This window comes from Schistocerca gregaria, chromosome 2, assembly GCF_023897955.1.
Source record: "Schistocerca gregaria isolate iqSchGreg1 chromosome 2, iqSchGreg1.2, whole genome shotgun sequence".
Lineage (NCBI taxonomy): Eukaryota > Metazoa > Arthropoda > Insecta > Orthoptera > Acrididae > Schistocerca > Schistocerca gregaria.
The window spans coordinates 320,218,668-320,236,889 of record NC_064921.1 but is presented as its reverse complement, the minus strand read 5'-3'; the positions used below and the strand labels follow the sequence as shown (position 1 = coordinate 320,236,889).

At 42.3% G+C, this 18,222-nt stretch overlaps 1 protein-coding gene across 1 annotated transcript in view; it reads right to left on the bottom strand.

Annotated features, from left to right (window-relative positions):
- Nucleotides 1–4,263: 4,263 nt before the first annotated feature.
- Nucleotides 4,264–18,222, bottom strand: part of LOC126336958 (uncharacterized) — a 119,422-nt gene continuing 105,463 nt past the window's right edge. The window contains exon 3 of the mRNA XM_050001158.1: nucleotides 4,264–4,738. Coding sequence (XP_049857115.1) covers nucleotides 4,638–4,738 — 101 coding nt within the window. The 3' untranslated portion in view covers nucleotides 4,264–4,637. The remainder of the gene's footprint in view (nucleotides 4,739–18,222) is intronic.

Sequence of the window (18,222 nt, the reverse complement as noted above, 5' to 3'; positions counted from 1 at the left end):
AACACTGCGTGCGTGTTGTATGAGTGTCAGTTTCACTGTCATTTAAGCCTTCAACTGATCGTTACATGAAAAACTTAAAACTAGCATTTGAATAAGGTATCTGATTAGAGTACATGACATGTTGTGGTGTGTCAGTGTCTCTCTTTTGACCCTAAGTTTTGCACTCACCTCTTTAGATGACTGCCTTTTTCGATATGGCTTACAGCAATTCGCAGCAGCAATCAGGAGCAGTGGCTAAAACTTATTGTTACTAAGAATGAATTTAATAAAAAGGAAGTTTGCTTGGGTCCTTTTAACTACTAAATAACTTGTGAGCAGGGTGTTCAAAAATTAAGTCTATTTAAAACTTCTGAATCCTCATAACAATGACATAGGTGTGAATAATGGCTGAGTGGCAGATTAACAAATTATTTTAGTTTCAAAAATACAATAATATTTAATAACCACAGCATTTATTTATTAATTATATGTGGCTAATAGTAATTATTATTTGTAGGATAAGGAGGCTTCTTTAACTGACAAGCAAAACATGGGATTATTGCAAAATAGGACTAACAATCACGAGCCTAACCCTGCAATTGCTTTTGTTGTATACTTGCGAATTTTGTCTTGAATTCCATCTTCAAGCGTAGTTAAGCCATCTAAATCTCTCCAGGCTATATAAATGAAATCAGGCCTTGAGTGCGGTAAGATGTGCCAGCACGTGAGGGCAGCTGACACATTTTCTCTCTCTGAGCTCTCGACTAACACTACTACTTACACTGTCGCAGACAGACATCATCTCACAACAATGCTCAGAATCGCGCTCCCATGTTTCGCCCTCAGATTGTTACTATCAATATCTGAGTGCTTACCTAATGTAAAAGAATAGCGTTACGTTGGATATATTGTTTTCAGTGTAACGGAGAGTTCTGACACACTCCTTACAACGTTAGGGTCCATTCTTCACACATTTTAAATAAAAAAAGAATTCTCTTTAAGATTGTTTGCAGTTAAGCAAATGTAAACCTGTTCGGCTATCATGGGGACCATTTCTGGTATGGACAGTTAGGTCAAAGTCTTCATTTAAAAATGATAGTGACATTACCAAATATCACATGATTTAAAGAGTCCATCAGTATCATAGGATCACCATTTATGTGTGTTGGGAAATGGAGGTGTGACTGGTATCAAATCTTGTGTGGTTTCTCATTTCATGCCTCTCCTTCTGAGTTTAGTTGTGGTAATGTGTCATAAGATTCCATAGTAGCCATCTGGTTGTTTCTAACGGCAAGACTACATCCATAAAAACATACCTATTAATGCCATGACATATTAGTTTTACAAACAAAATTTTATATTCCACAGAAATACTTTGACATGAATTAAGGACCGCACAGCTAGTGAATGGTAGGTATACAGGGTGTTACAAAAAGGTACGGCCAAGCTTTCAGGAAACATTCCTCACACACAAAGAAAGAAAATATGTTATGTGGACATGTGTCCGGAAATGCTTACTTTCCATGTTAGAACTGATTTTATTACTTATCTTCAAATCACATTAATCATGGAATGGAAACACACAGCAATAGAACGTACCAGCGTGACTTCAAACACTTTGTTACAGGAAATGTTCAAAATGTACTCCGTTAGCGAGGATACATGCATCCACCCTCCGTCGCATGGAATCCCTAATGCGCTGATGCAGCCCTGGAGAATGGCGTATTGTATCACAGCCGTCCACAATACAGGCACGAAGAGTCTCTACATTTGGTACCGGGGTTGCGTAGACAAGAGCTTTCAAATGCCCCCATAAATGAAAGTCAAGAGGGTTGAGGTCAGGAGAGCGTGGAGGCCATGGCATTGGTCCGCCTCTACCAATCCATCGGTCACCGAATCTGTTGTTGAGAAGCGTACGAACACTTCGACTGAAATGTGCAGGAGCTCCATCGTGCATGAACCACATGTTGTGTCGTACTTGTAAAGACACATGTTCTAGCAGCACAGGTAGAATATCCCGTATGAAATCATGATAACGTGCTCCATTGAACGTAGGTGGACGAAACTAAAATGAGCTCTAACATGGAAATTAAGCGTTTCCGGACAGATGTCCACGTAACATCTTTTCTTTATTTGTGTGTGAGGAATGTTTCCTGAAAGTTCGGCCGCACCTTTTTGTAACACCCTGGATAAAAGCATTTTGAGACCCAAAATTAAGGCTCTCTCTGTCTTCGCTCTCTCTCTCTCTCTCTCTCTCTCTCTCTCTGTCTCGCTCTCTCTCTTGTCTCCTAGCGGACGGCACCAGCGTGTGGAAATAAGCGAAGGCGTTGGGAGTTTGCTTTCTGCGAAGTGAGATCGATACACTTCATGTATCGTGGCGACAGATAGCAAAGCGGTAGTTAATTATTCCTGTGGGAATGTTTGCGTGCAAAGAAATTGTGCACTTCGCTCCAACTCATAGCAAGTGTGCAAATAGCTATTATTTCGAGTAGGGAAAGATTAGTTCTACAGAATGCAGGAAAGTTGCAACTGAGTGAATTCAGTCAAGGCCAGAGTAGGGAATTAGCGTTTCAGATCTAGCACAGAGACAACAGCATTGCAGATGCCACTTGGTAAAGTAACATCGCGAGTTACGTCACAGTAAATGTTGAGTCTAGATTTTGCTCACTCCAACTTGCGTACGCTTTGACCATTGAATATCAAAAGCTAGGATACTAACCTATCCCCACATTGAGTACAAGAGAGTTTTTCCATTGGTTCAGAAAGTAAATTTATGCTCCACCAACTCGGTGTACTGACCAGCTACAACAATGTAGATTAAAATAAGCTGATGAGGATTTTTAATACTCATTCTTTCCTGTGGTAGAAAATTTTCATGTGTAGAGATAACGAATTTAATAAGCTTCATTTCAATATGTCCAAGAATTAAATATTTTGTGATTGAGTATGAAAAGTAATTGAACATGATTGTTGTTTACCACTTGACACCTGAAAGCAACAGTTGGTAAATTATGTGTAGAATAAAAAAGAGAAGAGCTGTTTTGTGTTTCTAGAATAAACCCCAGACTTCCACTTTTATAAATTCATCCATTCTAGGTACTTGACAGCAGCATTTCTAATGATTTTTGTTACGATCCACACCTGATATTACCTGCCTTACAGGGACAGGGTCATATTTATTTAGAATGTCTGTTTGACAGCCTGGGCTTGAGAAGACAGTTTAGAAGTTTTATCCATTTGCGTTCTAAGTGATAAGCTAAGTTTGGACACATTAGTACACTCACTGTGCAGATACAAAGGTCGGTTGTACGACAATGTGAATGTCCATTCCTGCACATTTCCTGCTCCACATGTCTAAGCCGTCTGGATGCACATTTTAAACAATGTAGAAGATAAGCAGCATTCCTGTTTTAATCTTTTTGTAATTTTAAAACGCTGTGATGAAATTTTATTCCTCACGTTGATTTCACACTCTGCAAACTTGTGAAGGCTGTAAATACTTCTAACAAATGTCTTTTTCAAGTTCGCTTCCCCTCAGGATTTCAGTTTCTTTAGCGGCATTGCGTCATACGTGTTCTCGAGATCTATGAACACTAAAATAGCTACTCAGATTCCTTTCTACCTTCTTTGCCATTAGTTGTCTTAAAGTAAAAAATGTTACTAAAGGATCTTCCCTTCTGGAATCCTCTTGTCTCTTCGACGTCCTTAACATCCCCTCTACCCTGTCTTTTAGGACTCTAATATGCAACCTTCAAACCTACCTCGCTTTTCCGTGTAACCACCATTCAGTCCAAAGCATTTTTCGTAGCGTTGCACTGGCTTCTTCAATTCCACTGCATAGAAGTCCTCAGCCTGAGAACTGCACCAATTTACTACTGCGTTTTTGAGTTCAACTTCAACTTCAAATCGTTGTCCAACACGCCATTGTTTCATAGATCGCGCACACTACTTCCCATTCTCAGGTCACCTCGACGAAAATCACGAAATTCGCCAAATCCTGAAATAGTGGACCCTGTGCTAGATGGGATACACACAAAACAAAAGGAAGTTCTGTTTCAAGGTAAACGGAACTTTAACTACTGTAGAGTTTACAGAAATATTTTGTTTATAACAGGCAAGTCAAAGTTCATTAGTTTCTATACATTCTCGTTTACTGTAATTTTGTACATTTTGCCTTCTACACACAATTAGAGTACGATAAAAAATAATAAAGTGCTAGTGACGAGAACCTTAAAGAGAAAGAAAAAACGAAGATTTGAAGCTTTGACTGAAATAAAACTAAAGTTTCCTCAACCATTTTTTTATTTCGACAGGGCATTAGTCACTTTCATGTAATAAACTTACAAGGCAAAATAAAATAAACGCAAGCGTATACAGCAAAGCTGGAACGGTAAGCTGACAGTAATTTACTACGAGCAATGCATAGTAATGTACAGTGTGGTACATAAGAACAAAAATTATTATAGAATTGCAAGGAAATAAAAAATGTATGTATTAAAAATACCCTAGCGAACATTGCTTGACTCTCCATTTGTCACTGTACGCTAATCGCCCCTTTCTTCTCTTGCAGAAGTCACTACTTCGCTTTGTGTCCCAAAACTAGCAAACCGAATTTTCCAAAATATGCTTACTTTAATTTATCTTTCAGAATTGAACATTTATCTCCTTTTCTTGTTCGTTTCATCCGGTTGTGTCCGCTTGGTCGCTGAGTTCTCGCTTGTCTCTCTCTGTGACTTGTAAATTCTGTAGCCGAGGAACACTGAAACAAAACAATGCGCGTTTTGTTATCCTCCAGTTAGAGATCATCATATCAGAACAGTCATAAAAAGAGAAACTGTATAGCTACTGAGTGTGTATGACAGGGATCTGGGTTCAAATCCCGATTCAGGATAAATATTAACTTGTCGATTGGATCCACTACAGCATTTTCTTTGTGTAGAGCAAGATAATTCAGAATTAGCAACTACAGCTTGCTGCACAATTGGAGTGTGGTCAGTATCACACAGAAGTTGGAAGACAGCTTTGGGGTTTTGAAAAGCGTGTGTTTAGAGTAGATACTTATACTTAGACAGTTTATATCTGATTTGAAGGAGAGGCAGGTGAATCTCTGCTGTGATACTTTTTTAAGTGTTCAGCGATGACAGTTAATTTTTTTTTCATTCGAGTGACAGGATGTGAAATAGGAACATATCTTCACAGTCTGTAATTGAAGAATTATTTGTCGCTGTGGTGTAAGATCAAGAAGCTTAAGAGCCAGTGACCAGAATAGAAAATTATAGTGAGTGTTTTCTTTAGCATGATTTTTATGAAAAGCAGCCGTTTCATCAACAGGAACTGGTATATTGGCTCACTCTAGAGGCTTAAGCCGTTTACGAGGGCGTCCTGTAAAGTGATGCCTCCGAATTCATTATGTGAAACCTCTTACAGCTTTTCCAATGAAACAAACGTTATTAACACTCTACATCTTTATTTTTTCTCGTCTACACGTTTATTTCTCAACAAAGTTATCTTGTAGATGAACACATTTCTCCCAACGAGAGACCAATTTGTTGATACCGGCACTGTGGAGCTACTTTGTTGATGGAGCTACAGCTTCACATCTGCCTGCACCGCTTCATCACTATCAGAGTGAAGTGATCGAAGGTATTCCTTACGTTTTGGAAACAGATGAAAGTCGGATTGGGCCAAGTCGCGACTATATGGAGGATGGTCGATGTCAGTGAATCCAAGGCGACGGGCTGTTGCAGATGTCGTGGCGCTGGTGTGTGATTCGGCATTGGCATTCTGAAGGAGAGGGTGCTCCGTGTGTGGACGAATTCTTCTAATTCGAGACTCGATTAAAGTATGCTATTTCTCACATACCGATACTGTTAAGTTACACGCCACCATTTTACACGCTGCAATCCGGAGCCCTCTAGCCGCAGAGGGCTGCATATACGAGGGCTATCCACAATTAAAAATAAATAAAGTACTGGATTTTTTTGTTATAGACAGATGAAAGCCACACTTAAATACTACATTTCTACATAGTTGCCATTTAAATTAAGGCACTTATCGTAGCGATGGACGAACTTGCAAATTCCTTCGTCGTAAAATTGGGCCGCCTGCGCCTTCAACCACGTGGTTACCTCTTCTTTTGGGACAGAAAAGGTGTGATTTTTGTGGATTTCCTGGAAAGAGGCACTACAATAAACTCTCAAGGGTATTGCCAAACTCTGCACAACCTCAGAAGAGCAATACAAAACAAGCGAAGGGGGAAAGTTGGGCTCAAAGATCTTGCTGATTCACGACAACGCCCGGGCCCACACGGCAAATGCCACTCGTGAAGTTCTCGAATCTTTTAAGTGGGAGTTGTTTCCTCATCCGCCGTACAGTCCCGACCTGGCACCGAGCGACTTCCACTTGTTCCCGGCAATGAAGAAGTGGCTAGCTATGCAGTGTTTTGATGACGAGCACAGCTTCAAAAAGAGGAAACCACGTGGTTGAAGACGCAGGTGGCCAAATTTTACGACGAAGGAATTTCCAAGCTCGTCCATCGCTACGACAAATGCCTTAATTTAAATGGCAACTATGTAGAAAAGTAGTATTTAAGTGTGGCTTTCATCTGTATATAATAAAAAAAATTCCAATACTTTATTTATTTTTAATTCCAAAACGTAATGTACTTTGTGGATAGCCCCATATGTAGACATGAAGAATAAAGACGTAGAAAGTTAATAACTTTTCAGCTATAAAACTTTAAGAGTTTTCACATAAAACATTTGGAAGAATTACTTTTTACCAAGCCCCTGTAAACGGAAAATACACACCTCAAAAAAAATTTAGCTTCACCTCGGTTCCGAGAGTTCCGGAACCTGTACAGAAAATTGGAATTGAGAACAACATAAACATCATTTCCGCCCTTTTAATTGCACATGAAAACCACACATTGCATGTTGTACCACCATACAGCGAGACCTTCAGAGGTGGTGACCACAAGTTCATCAAGGCACTGTTGGTCCAGATAGTCCCACTCCTGAACGGCGATTCGGTGTAGATCCCTCAGAGTGGTTGGTGGGTCACATCGTCCATAAACAGCCCTTTTAAATCCATCCCATGCTTTTTCGATAGGTTTCGTGTATGGAGAACACGCTGGCCACATGTCTAAGGCGTTCAGTCTGAACTGGTTGCCTCCAAACACGTCTCCGACGATTGTATGGTTGAAGGCATATGCGGCACTCATCGGTGAAAAGAACGTGGTGCCAATCCTGAACTGTCCATTCGGCATGTTGTTGGGCCTATCTGTACTACACTGCATGGTGTCGTGGTTGCAAAGATGGACCTCGCCATGGATGTCGGGAGTGAAGTTGCGCATCATGCAGCCTATTGCGCACAGTTTGAGTCGTAAAACGACGTCTTGTGGTTGCGCGAAAAGTATTATTGAACATGGTCACGTTGCTGTCAGGGTTCCTCTGAGCCATAATCTGTAGGTAGTGGTAATCCATTGCAGCAGTAGCCTTTGGGCGGCCTGAGCGAGGCATGTCATCGACAGTTCCTGTCTCTCTGTATCTCCTCCATGTCCAAACAATATCGCTTTGGTTCACTCCGTGACGCCTGCACACTTCCCTTGTTGAGAGCCCTTCCTGGCGGACGCGATAGAACCGCAGTATTGACCGTATAGGCATGGTTGAACTACAGACAACATAAGCCTTGTACCTCCTTCCTGGTGGAATGACTGGAATTGATAGGCTGTCGGGCCCCCTCCGTCTAATAGGGGCAGCTCATGCATGGATGTTTACATCTTTGTGCGGGTTTAGTAACATCTCTGAACAGTCAGAGGGACTGTGTTTGCGATACAGTGCCCACAGTCAACGTCTATCTTCTGCAGTTCTGGGTACTGTGCTGATGCAAAACTTTTTTTGATGTGTGTCCATTACACAAAACTGAAATCGATCCGAATTCACCACGATAATGTGTCACCACACTGCTCTTAGACACCAATTTGGTTATATGCAAATTGAATTATTCTGTGATTGCCTGTCTATAGGATATATTATAATAAATAATGAAAGCGAACACAGGTGAAAGTATACGGGTGTAGAAACAGAGATGTTTCAGTAACATGAAATTGTCTTAGTTAGTATGTTGTAATGGAAATGCAAGGCAAGCTTTTCGATTAAGTCTCCATCAAAATGGGATCAAATTTCACCCAAGTTCCGTGGTTGGGAATTCGGTACATGGATGATGGGGCACCAGCACATTTTGGTATTAGCCGGCCGCGGTGGCCGTGCGGTTCTGGCGCTGCAGTCCGGAACCGCGGGGCTGCTACGGTCGCAGGTTCGAATCCTGCCTCGGGCATGGATGTGTGTGATGTCCTTAGGTTAGTTAGGTTTAAGTAGTTCTAAGTTCTAGGGGACTTATGACCTAAGATGTTGAGTCCCATAGTGCTCAGAGCCATTTTTGAACATTTTGGTATTGATGTAGGACCACATCTAACATGCCAGGTCTAAGGTGGACAGCTGGAGCAGCGACTGTTACCTCGGCTCACACCTCAGTTCTCTGGATTTTTCCATCTGGAGTCATCTCGAAACTGTAAAGCACTCTCATTGATGGGGATGCAGAATTAGAGAAGCATATTATACAGTCTTGTCAAACTTTATGTAATGACCCAGCGGTAACTTGCCGCAGAGGCGGGTAGAATAATGCACGCGAGGACTAGAAGTTGAACACCACCTTTAGAAAGAAAAGAGTGTTGAGTACAGGGTATCCAGACTAGAGGTGTACAAAAACATTTGTTTGTATTTCAGTACCTATTAAGGTTTATAACTTTATTTGTCCAGCATTGTACCCAGGACTGAAACATTTTAATGCAAGTTGGCACAGTTTAATGTGGCTACCGTTCGTAGCTCGACACATATCGAGACGATACTCCACTTCTTGCCTCATGTTCGTTATGACAGATGTTAAAGCCTCTAATACAGCTTAGATCCGTTGTCTCAAATGTACCAGATCTTGAAACTTTGTTCTGTGAACAACGTACTTCATAAACCCTTGTATACTGAGGTCCAGTGGAGTCAAATCGGAAGACCGTGGGGGCCAGACAACGCTCAGGAAACGTCTAATGAGAAATGTGGTAACATACTTACTTCGCAATCCACGTCTCACGGTTCCTTCATTTACATGAGTTTTAGGATGTCTTCCAGCATTTGAAATGAAACTTCACGTTTCTCGAGGAGTTATATCCCGATGATAAATGGATTTACGTGTGGGAGGATCCACATTCAATTCTCTTCTTGGACGCCACTGAAGACGAATTACAGATTTTAACTCTGCTAGTGATAGCACCCACTGTGGCGTCCACATGTCGACTGTCAGGAGAGATTCTGCCTGCTGGACAGTAAACATTTGTGCGCATGCGCGCACGTGTGCTATACGACTCAGCGCTGTTCATAAAGTGGTGAGGATCACACCTTTGGAAGTGTCTCTATCGATTACGTGTTTAACCAACAACATAAAAATTTCGAGTTCTTTCGTTATAAGCATTTGTTTGTGTATAAGTGTAGCCTGTACACCCTGTATATCGTGACATGTAACGTACTGAAGTAGTATTCTATTCCTTGCTAAGGTACAGTACATCATAGTTGACATCCGAGCCCAATTAGATGGGGAAGTTTGCATTTCAAATAGACTTATACGAACCACGACAATATTTCATATCAAAAATTGTGGCGGCTCGTAATCACGTATTCACAACTATCTCGCAAATGACTCATTTGCAGACTCACATTTACTCTGACGTTTTTGCTTCTTTAACTTTTAAAGTCTTCCGTGTCAGTTTTCACTATTACACTACTGGTTATTAAAATTGCTACGCCACGAAGATGACGTGCTACAGACGCGAAATTTAAGCGACAGGAAGAAGTAGCTGTGATATCCAAATTATTAGCTTTTCAGAGCATTCACACAAGGTTGGCGCCGGTGGCGACATCTTCAACGTGTTAACATGAGGAAAGTTTCCAACCGATTACTCATTCACAAATAGCAGTTGACCCGGCGTTGCCTGGTGAAACGTTTTTGTGATGCCTCGTGTAAGAAGGAGAAATGGCCACCATCACATTTCCGACTCTGATAAAGGTCGGATTGTAGCCTATCGCGATTGCGGTTTATCGTATCGCGACACTGCTGCTCGCGTTGGTCGACATCCAATGACTATTAGCAGAATATGGAATCGGTGGGTTCAGGAGGGTAATACGGAACGCCGTGCTGGATCTCAACGGCCTCGTATCACTAGCAGTCGAGATGACAGGCATCCTATCCGCATGGCTATAGCGGATCGTGCAGCCACGTCTCGATCCCTGAGTCAACAGATGGGGACGTTTGCAAGAGAACAACCATCTGCACGAACAGTTCGACGACGTTTAGAGCAAAATGGACTATCAGCTCAGAGACCATGGCTGCGGTTACCCTTGACGCTGCAATGGTGTACCCAACGACGAATCTGGGTGCACGAATGGCAAAGTGTCATTTTTTTCGGATGTATCCAGGTTCTCTTTACAACCTCATGATGGTCGCATCCGTATTTGGCGACATCGCGGTGAACGTACATTGCCATACTGGCGTATCACCCGGCGTGATGGTATGGGGTTCACATTGACGGCACTTTGAACAGTGGACGTTACATTTCAGATGTGTCACGACCCGTGGCTCTACCCTTCATTCGATCCCTGCGATACCCCACATTTCTGCAGGTTAATGCACGACCGCATGTTGCAGGTCCTGTAAGGCCCTTTCTGGATACAGAAAATGTTCGATTGCTGCCCTGGGCAGCACATTCTCCAGATCTCTCACGAATTGAAAACGTCTGGTCAACGGTGGCTGAGCAACTGGCTCGTCACAATACGCCAGTCACTACTCTTGATGAACTGTGGTATCGTGTTGAATCTGCATGGGCAGCTGTACCTGTACACGCCATCCAAGCTCTGTTTGACTCAATGCCCTGGCGTATCAAGGCCGTTATTACGGCCAGAGGTGGTTGTTCTGGGTACTGATTTCTCAGGATCTATGCACACAAATTGCGTGAAAATGTAATCACACGTCAGTACTAGTATAATATACTTGTCCAATGGACACCCGTTTGTCATCTGCATTTCTTCTTCGTGTAGCAATTTTAATGGCCAGTAATGCAATTATGGTACACACTGCGTGCTGCTGCCTGGATATGGCACTCCATTCTTCAGTATGCTTATCGAGGACAACGGTTTGTGCAATGTCGAGCTCCACGTTTGTCTCGCCAACGACCAAAGTGTCATTCTTGGCGCCAGCGTCACGAGACGGCGGACTGCACGTGCATCTGATCGCCATGAGCACCCTTGGGGCTGAGCTGGAGCAATGACGAATGGGCGGGAGTGCCGGCGCAAGGGTGAGACGCCAGTGGCGGTCAGATATGGGGAGGGTGCTCTGTGGACACAAACAACCTAGTAGAGTGGTTCGTTTCCTTTCTCCGGCCAGAGGACGATTCGAATGTACTAGGAGAAAAAGGGCTTCTGTATTTCAAGAGCAGCATTACCTACTTGCTTTAGTATCCGACGGCGGTATCTCGGTGCCTGAGTGATCCAGTAAAGTGTGCAGTGCAGAGTACAAGCGGTGCATTGAGAGTGTTGGTTAGCTAGTAATATACATGGCAATCAAAAAATTTAGTTTCAGCGCGCTGCTGCAGCATATAAGCAACGTAGTGCGACTCCGATGCAAGTATAAGTACCGACATGCAGTCAGGCTATTAGTGTTGCGGTCCCGTCTTTCCGGCGTGTTTGCAGTGAATGAGGTTCAAAATGGCTCTAAGCACTATAGGACTTAACATCTGAGGTTATCCGTCCCCTAGACCTAGAACTACTTAAACCTAACTAACCTAAGGACATCATACACATCCATACCAAGGCAGGATTCGAACCTGCGATCGTAACAGAATCGCGGTTACAGACTGAAGAGCGTAGAACCGCTCGGCCACAGCGGCCGGCCGTTAATAAGGAAATGTAAACCTACTGTGACCTTAGAAAACTTTAATAAATTTTGTTATATGTCAGGTCATAACGAGAGAAGTGAGTTTGGAATCATAAGCAAAACGGCCCGCGTGCGTGAAAGAGGCAAGATGGACAGAATATTGGAGGCAGATAAAGTTTCTGAAAGCAGCTGGATACATTTATTTCATCGAGGCTGGTCAAACACGTCAGCAAGTAATACACTTGGCATCTCGCCGCCGGCGCTGACAGTCGAGGCCAACAGAATAATTGGAAACTTTCCAACGTACATTATGGGAGGGTCCCAGTACGATTTACAGAGACAGACATTAAGGCAGTGAATAACAGGAAAAAGTTACTGCTTGGTACTTGTCCCTTGTAAGGTATTCAAAGTAGCCTGTGGGTGCTAGTGAAATAATTCAGTGTTGCTGATTGTGTAGTTAGGCCAAGCGGTCGGTAATTAGTCAGTCATTCGCCTCTAATAGAAACCCTGCCCAGTAAATATTGAAAGCATCAGATATTCTGATAAGGTTTTTTGGTCCAACACCTTGCTATGTAAACATGTTTGTCAGAACAATAAACTGATTAAAGAAGGAGTAATAACTTACTGCTTCAGCAAACCATTCCTGCCAACTCCACGGGAGTTACCAATCGTCTACAATATAATTCTCTCCACTCAAAAGATTTTCTCCCTCTCATCTCCGCTATAAAGATCGATAACAAAGCAAACTAAACACACAATGTGTTAACGTCCACATTACGCCATGGAAGGGTAGGGAACCTGTGCCGGTACACAACCAACTATGGCGACGTTATCATTGATGCGTCCAAACAGCTGTTATTTCTTACTTGCCTGCAGAATGACAAACACCAGTAGACGTCCATTGGAGAATGACGAATGTCTATGAGGCAGCATGTCTGTCAAAAACCACCACTGTGGCATGGCAATTCGACACAAGAAGCCAGTCGATTTGAGAGGGCGGTAGATTTTATACCATCTCATGTACAGACACTCAAGAACCCATCCTATATTCTTGATCTCTCTCCATGCGATTACGACTCCTTCAGTCCTTTAAAAATGACTTGAAGTAGCCAGTTCCCGCCGGACGAAGATGTGCAGCAGGCAGTTATGGACCCCTCATTGTCTAGGCTCACAGTGATTTTGTCTGATTGGCATACTGTACGGCCTTTGAATGGAAACTTTTTGAGTGCCTCTTATCTTGAACACACAAAATTCGTGGTTATAATGCGACGAGTAAAGGCCTGTGTATGGTGGTACGGTGGCCTCGCGAATGTATTCCCTAAAGACAAAACCCATTTTCGTTTGTTAATGCGCCGTGAGCATGGCTGATTTCTATGTTACGCTGCAAGTGTGACTGAGTTGGTTTATGCCACTTGTGCAATGAAACGTTTTCTGTGTTATATTATCTGAGGCGGAATTATTTTTCTCTGTGAGAGTGATTTATTTATATATTTCTTTGTACAGAAGACTGTATTCAGATATATTCATAGGTAATCCTGTATACAGCTGATAGTAGCTTCTCGTAGTGACCAGCTGGTGATGGGAGGAGTCATAGACCAATGTTCATCTGTATGCATGCGGGTGATCTTGATTAAATCTGAAAGTTGTCTTACTGTCCTATGGTTAATTGCAGAAGCTATATTTATTGTCTTTTTGTTTGACACCAAGGTCCTCATATTGTAATTATTATTGTACATATCCGATCCTGTGTGCAGGAGCAAAGTTGTTTTCAATTATGGATCACTGAATTAGATTTCAATGCGTTGAAGGTATTTTAAGAGTTGTTCTCTTGTTTGAGCCCTACTTTCAAAAACCAAATCGGGCTGCAAATTGAGTTGTGTCTTATTGTTATTGTTCTGCTGTCAGGACGATTTTATGATTAATAAATTAGATGTTAAATTGACCCCACACCTGCACAATCCCAAACCGAGCCCCCACACCACACCCAAATCCTATGCTACAGGTTTGATGACTTAGGCGCCATGACACTGTGAACTAGTTGGTACAAAAGCATGTATATTCTTCTTCTTAAGAGCCCTAGGACAGATCCATGCAAAAAGCGCCCAAGAAAACATACCTACAGTGTTACACTTGCAGTGATGAGTGCTTCGTCATCATTCGCAGTACTCACATAACTTTCTACATTTACATCTACATCTACATCTACATCTAAATGGATACTCTGCAAATCACATTTAAGTGCCTGGCAGCGGGTTCATCGAACCACCTTCACAATTCTCTATTATTCCAATCTCGTATAGAGCGCGGAAAGAACGAACACCTATATCTTTCCGTACGAGCACTGATTTCCCTTATTTTATCGTACTGGTCGTTTCTCCCTATGTAGGTCGGTGTCAACAAAATATTTTAGCATTCGGAGGTGATTGGAATTTCTTGAGAGGATTCCGTCGCAACGATAAACGCCTTTCTTTTAATGATGTCCAGCCCAAATCCTGTGTCATTTCTGTGACACTCTCTCCCATATTTCTCGACAATACAAAACGTGCTGCCTTTCTTTGAACTTTTTGGATGTACTGCGTCAGTCCTATCTGGTAAGAATCCCACACCGCGCAGCAGTATTCTAAAAGCGGTCGGACAAGCGTAGTGTAGGCAGTGTCCTCAGTAGATCTGTTACATTCTCTAAGTGTCCTGCCAATGAAACACAGTCTTTGGTTAACCTTCCCCATAACGTTTTCTGTTCCTTCCAATTTAAGTTGTTCGTAATCGTAATATCTAGGTATTTGGTTGAATTTACGGCTTTTAGATTAGACTGATTTGTCGTGCAACCGATGTTTAACGAATTCCTTTTAGCAATCATGTGTATGACCTCATACTTTTCGTTATTTAGGGTCAACTGCTAATTTTCGCACCATTCAGATATCTTTTCTAAATCGTTTTGCAATTTGTTTCGATCTTCTGATGACTTTATTAATCGATAAACGAGAGCGTCATCTCCAAACAACTTAAGACGGCTGCTTAGATTGTCTCCCAAATCGTTTATATAGATAAGGAATAGCAGAGGCCTACAACACTACCTTGGGGAACACCAGAAATCACTTCTGTTTTACTCGATGACTTTCCGTCAGTTACTATGAACTGTGACCTCTCTGACAGAAAGTCACAAATCCAGTCATATAACTGAGACGATATTCCATAAGCACGCAATTTCACTACAATCCGCTTGTGTGGTACGTTGTCAAAATCTATCCAGAAATACGGAATCGATCTGAAATACCTTGTCAAAAGCACTCAACATTTCACGCGAATAAAGAGCTTGTTGTGTTTCACAAGAACGATGTTTTCTAAATCCATGTCGACTGTGTCTCAATAGACAGTTTTCTTCGAGGTAATTCATAATGTTTGAACACAGTATATGTTCTAAAATCCTGCTGCATATCGACGTTAACGATATGGGCCTGTAATTTAGTGGATCACTCCTACTACCTTTCTTGAGTATTGGTGTGACCAGTGCAACTTTCCAGTCTTTGAATACGGTTCTTTCGTCGACGAACGGATGTATAACGGTTGTACATGATTGTTAAGTATGGCGCTAATGCATCAGCGTACGCCGAAAGAAACCTAATTGGTATACAGTCTGGACCAGAAGCTCTGTCTGCCTGTCTGTCTCTCTCTCTCTCTCTCTCTCTCTCTCTGTCTCTGTCTCTCTCTCTCTCTCTGTCTTCCCCTTCGCCCTCACAATCACAACCCAGTATTCTACGTCATAAAAAATGAACGAGCCAATCAGCGCCGACAACAGAGTCGCCATATGGTAGTTCGAGCTCTGGACCCTTGTGCATCATATTTGTTCTTGTAGTATCTGTGTGCCACACTTGGCACTAAAATCGCGAAACTTCGATCTCTGACCCCTGCTCCACAATATTGTTCTTGTAGTTCGTTATACATACCCTAGAGCTGCCACCTTGCTCTACTGAAACTCGAACTGGAACATATCGAAGTCAAAAAACGTATTCTGGAGTATTTGACCAGAACATTTGCTACAAACTAAGAATATAAACTGTTTCTTTTACGAATAAGTCATTGCAGAGGTACAAACAATCTTTACAAATTACTTTCTATGCGATATACACAAAGAAGGGGTTACGACTGGAAATACAAGATATCAGAGTATACTGTAAGTACTCACTGACGGTAGCAAACCGAGCAGCCACCTTGTAGATCTAAGCGTTAAGGAAGCTAAAATGTTGTGTTGTTGTTGTTGTGGTCCTCAGTCCAGAGACTGGTTTGATGCAGCTCTCCATGCTACTCTATTCTGTGCAAGCTTCTTCAACTCCTAGTACCTACTGCAACCTACGTCCTTCTGAATCTGCTTAGTATATTCATCTCTTGGTCTCCCTCTACGATTTTTACCCTCCACGCTGCCCTCCAATACTAAATTGGTGATCCCTCGATGCCTCAGAATATGTCGTACCAACCGATCCCTTCCTCTAGTCAAGTTGTGCCACAAATTCTATTCAATACCTCCTCATTAGTTATGTGATCTACCCATCTAATCTTCAGTATTCTTCTATAGCACCTCAAATGTTGTATGCGTGCATTTCGTAGTTATGCTTGTATGTTACGAAAATATGCAATTTAAGTGATACATGGCATTAAAGATCTCTCCAAAACATGCGGTCTTTAGTTTATTTGTTGGGCTAAAGTGTCGGGAAATGTGACCTTGGCAGGTAAAAATGCTATAAATCTTAGATCTTGGTAGTATTTAGTGGTTGGTTATGAAAAGAAAAAGAGATACAAACTTTTTAAAAATCCCTGGGGTGATAGTTTCGATGCTAAATGTCGCAGCCTTCCCCAGTAAGGCAACCACGAACAGTGCCCGTTCAAACTTAAAGCTATGTCGGAACTTTCGCGAAGAACAGTAAACATCCAGCCAATCAGTAACGTCAGTTATATTTTTCTAGTGGAAATCGTGATGCATTATCTCCTTTCTCCCCCTAAAATTCAGCCCCTTTTGCTTGGAATTTAATGACATAACAGCACAAAACTGTGCAGTATAATAGGTAAAAACTCGTTTTACATTTTAAAAATATGTTCAAATTAAGCAAAACAAAAGTAAGTGATCGTGGAGATGGGTGCAACTTCAAACCTTTTTTCTCGCAAAGCCTTAGAATATGAAATAAAGGTGCCATATAGTTCAGACATCAACACGGTCGAACACAGACAACTGCTGCTCACAACACCTAAATTGAAAGCAGAGAAGTCTAGCAAAGAGGAAGGCTCGCATCGTCACATACGTTGCGCCCTGATCATCTGATTACTCTGGACGTGTGTTGTACGGGTGCTTCACATATGAATCTGTGTCAGAAGTTGGGTGGATTTCAGTACCGGGGCGCCAGGCTCCGGTCGCCACAAATGCGGCACCGTGATTATTGTATATGAGAGTTGTACAGGATGTTTCATGTACGATCCATGAGCTACATCCGGCATTGTGCAGGTTCTAGTACCAGGGAGGAGCGCTCCGATCACTACATACGCTGTGCCATAATCATCAAGCTTTGGCGGTCTGACAGAGCAGTTTTAGCTGAATTACGACGTATTAGGAGCCAGCATGAAAAGAAGTCTGAATAATCTTTGGCTCATTTAACATTTCAGTCTTAGTATGCTGATAAAAGATTACTTATTACACTACTGGCCATTAAAATTGCTACACCAAGAAGAAATGCAGATGATAAACGGGTATTCATTGGACAAATATATTATACTAGAACTGACATGTGATTCCATTTTCACGCAATTGGGTGCGTAGATCCTGAGAAATCGGTACCCAGAACAACCACCTATGGCCGCAATAACGGCCTTCGTACCCCTGGGCATTGAGTCAAACAGAGCTCGGATGGCGTGTACAGGTACAGCTGCCCATGCAGATTCAACACGATACCACAGTTCATCAAGAGTAGTGACTGGCTTATTGTGACGAGCCAGTTGCTCGGCCACCATTGACGAGACGTTTTTAGTTGGTGAGAGATCTGAAGAATGTGCTGGTCACCCTTCCAATGTGCGTTCACCGTGATGTCGCCAAACACGGATGCGATCATCATGATGCTGTAAACAGAACCTGGATGACATTTTGCCATTCGTCTATCCAGGTTCGTCGTTGAATACACCATCGCAGGCGCTCCTGTCTGTGATGCAGCGTCAAGGGTAACCGCAGTCATGGTCTCTGAGCTGCTGCAAACGTCGTCGAACTGTTAGTGCACATGGTTGTTCTCT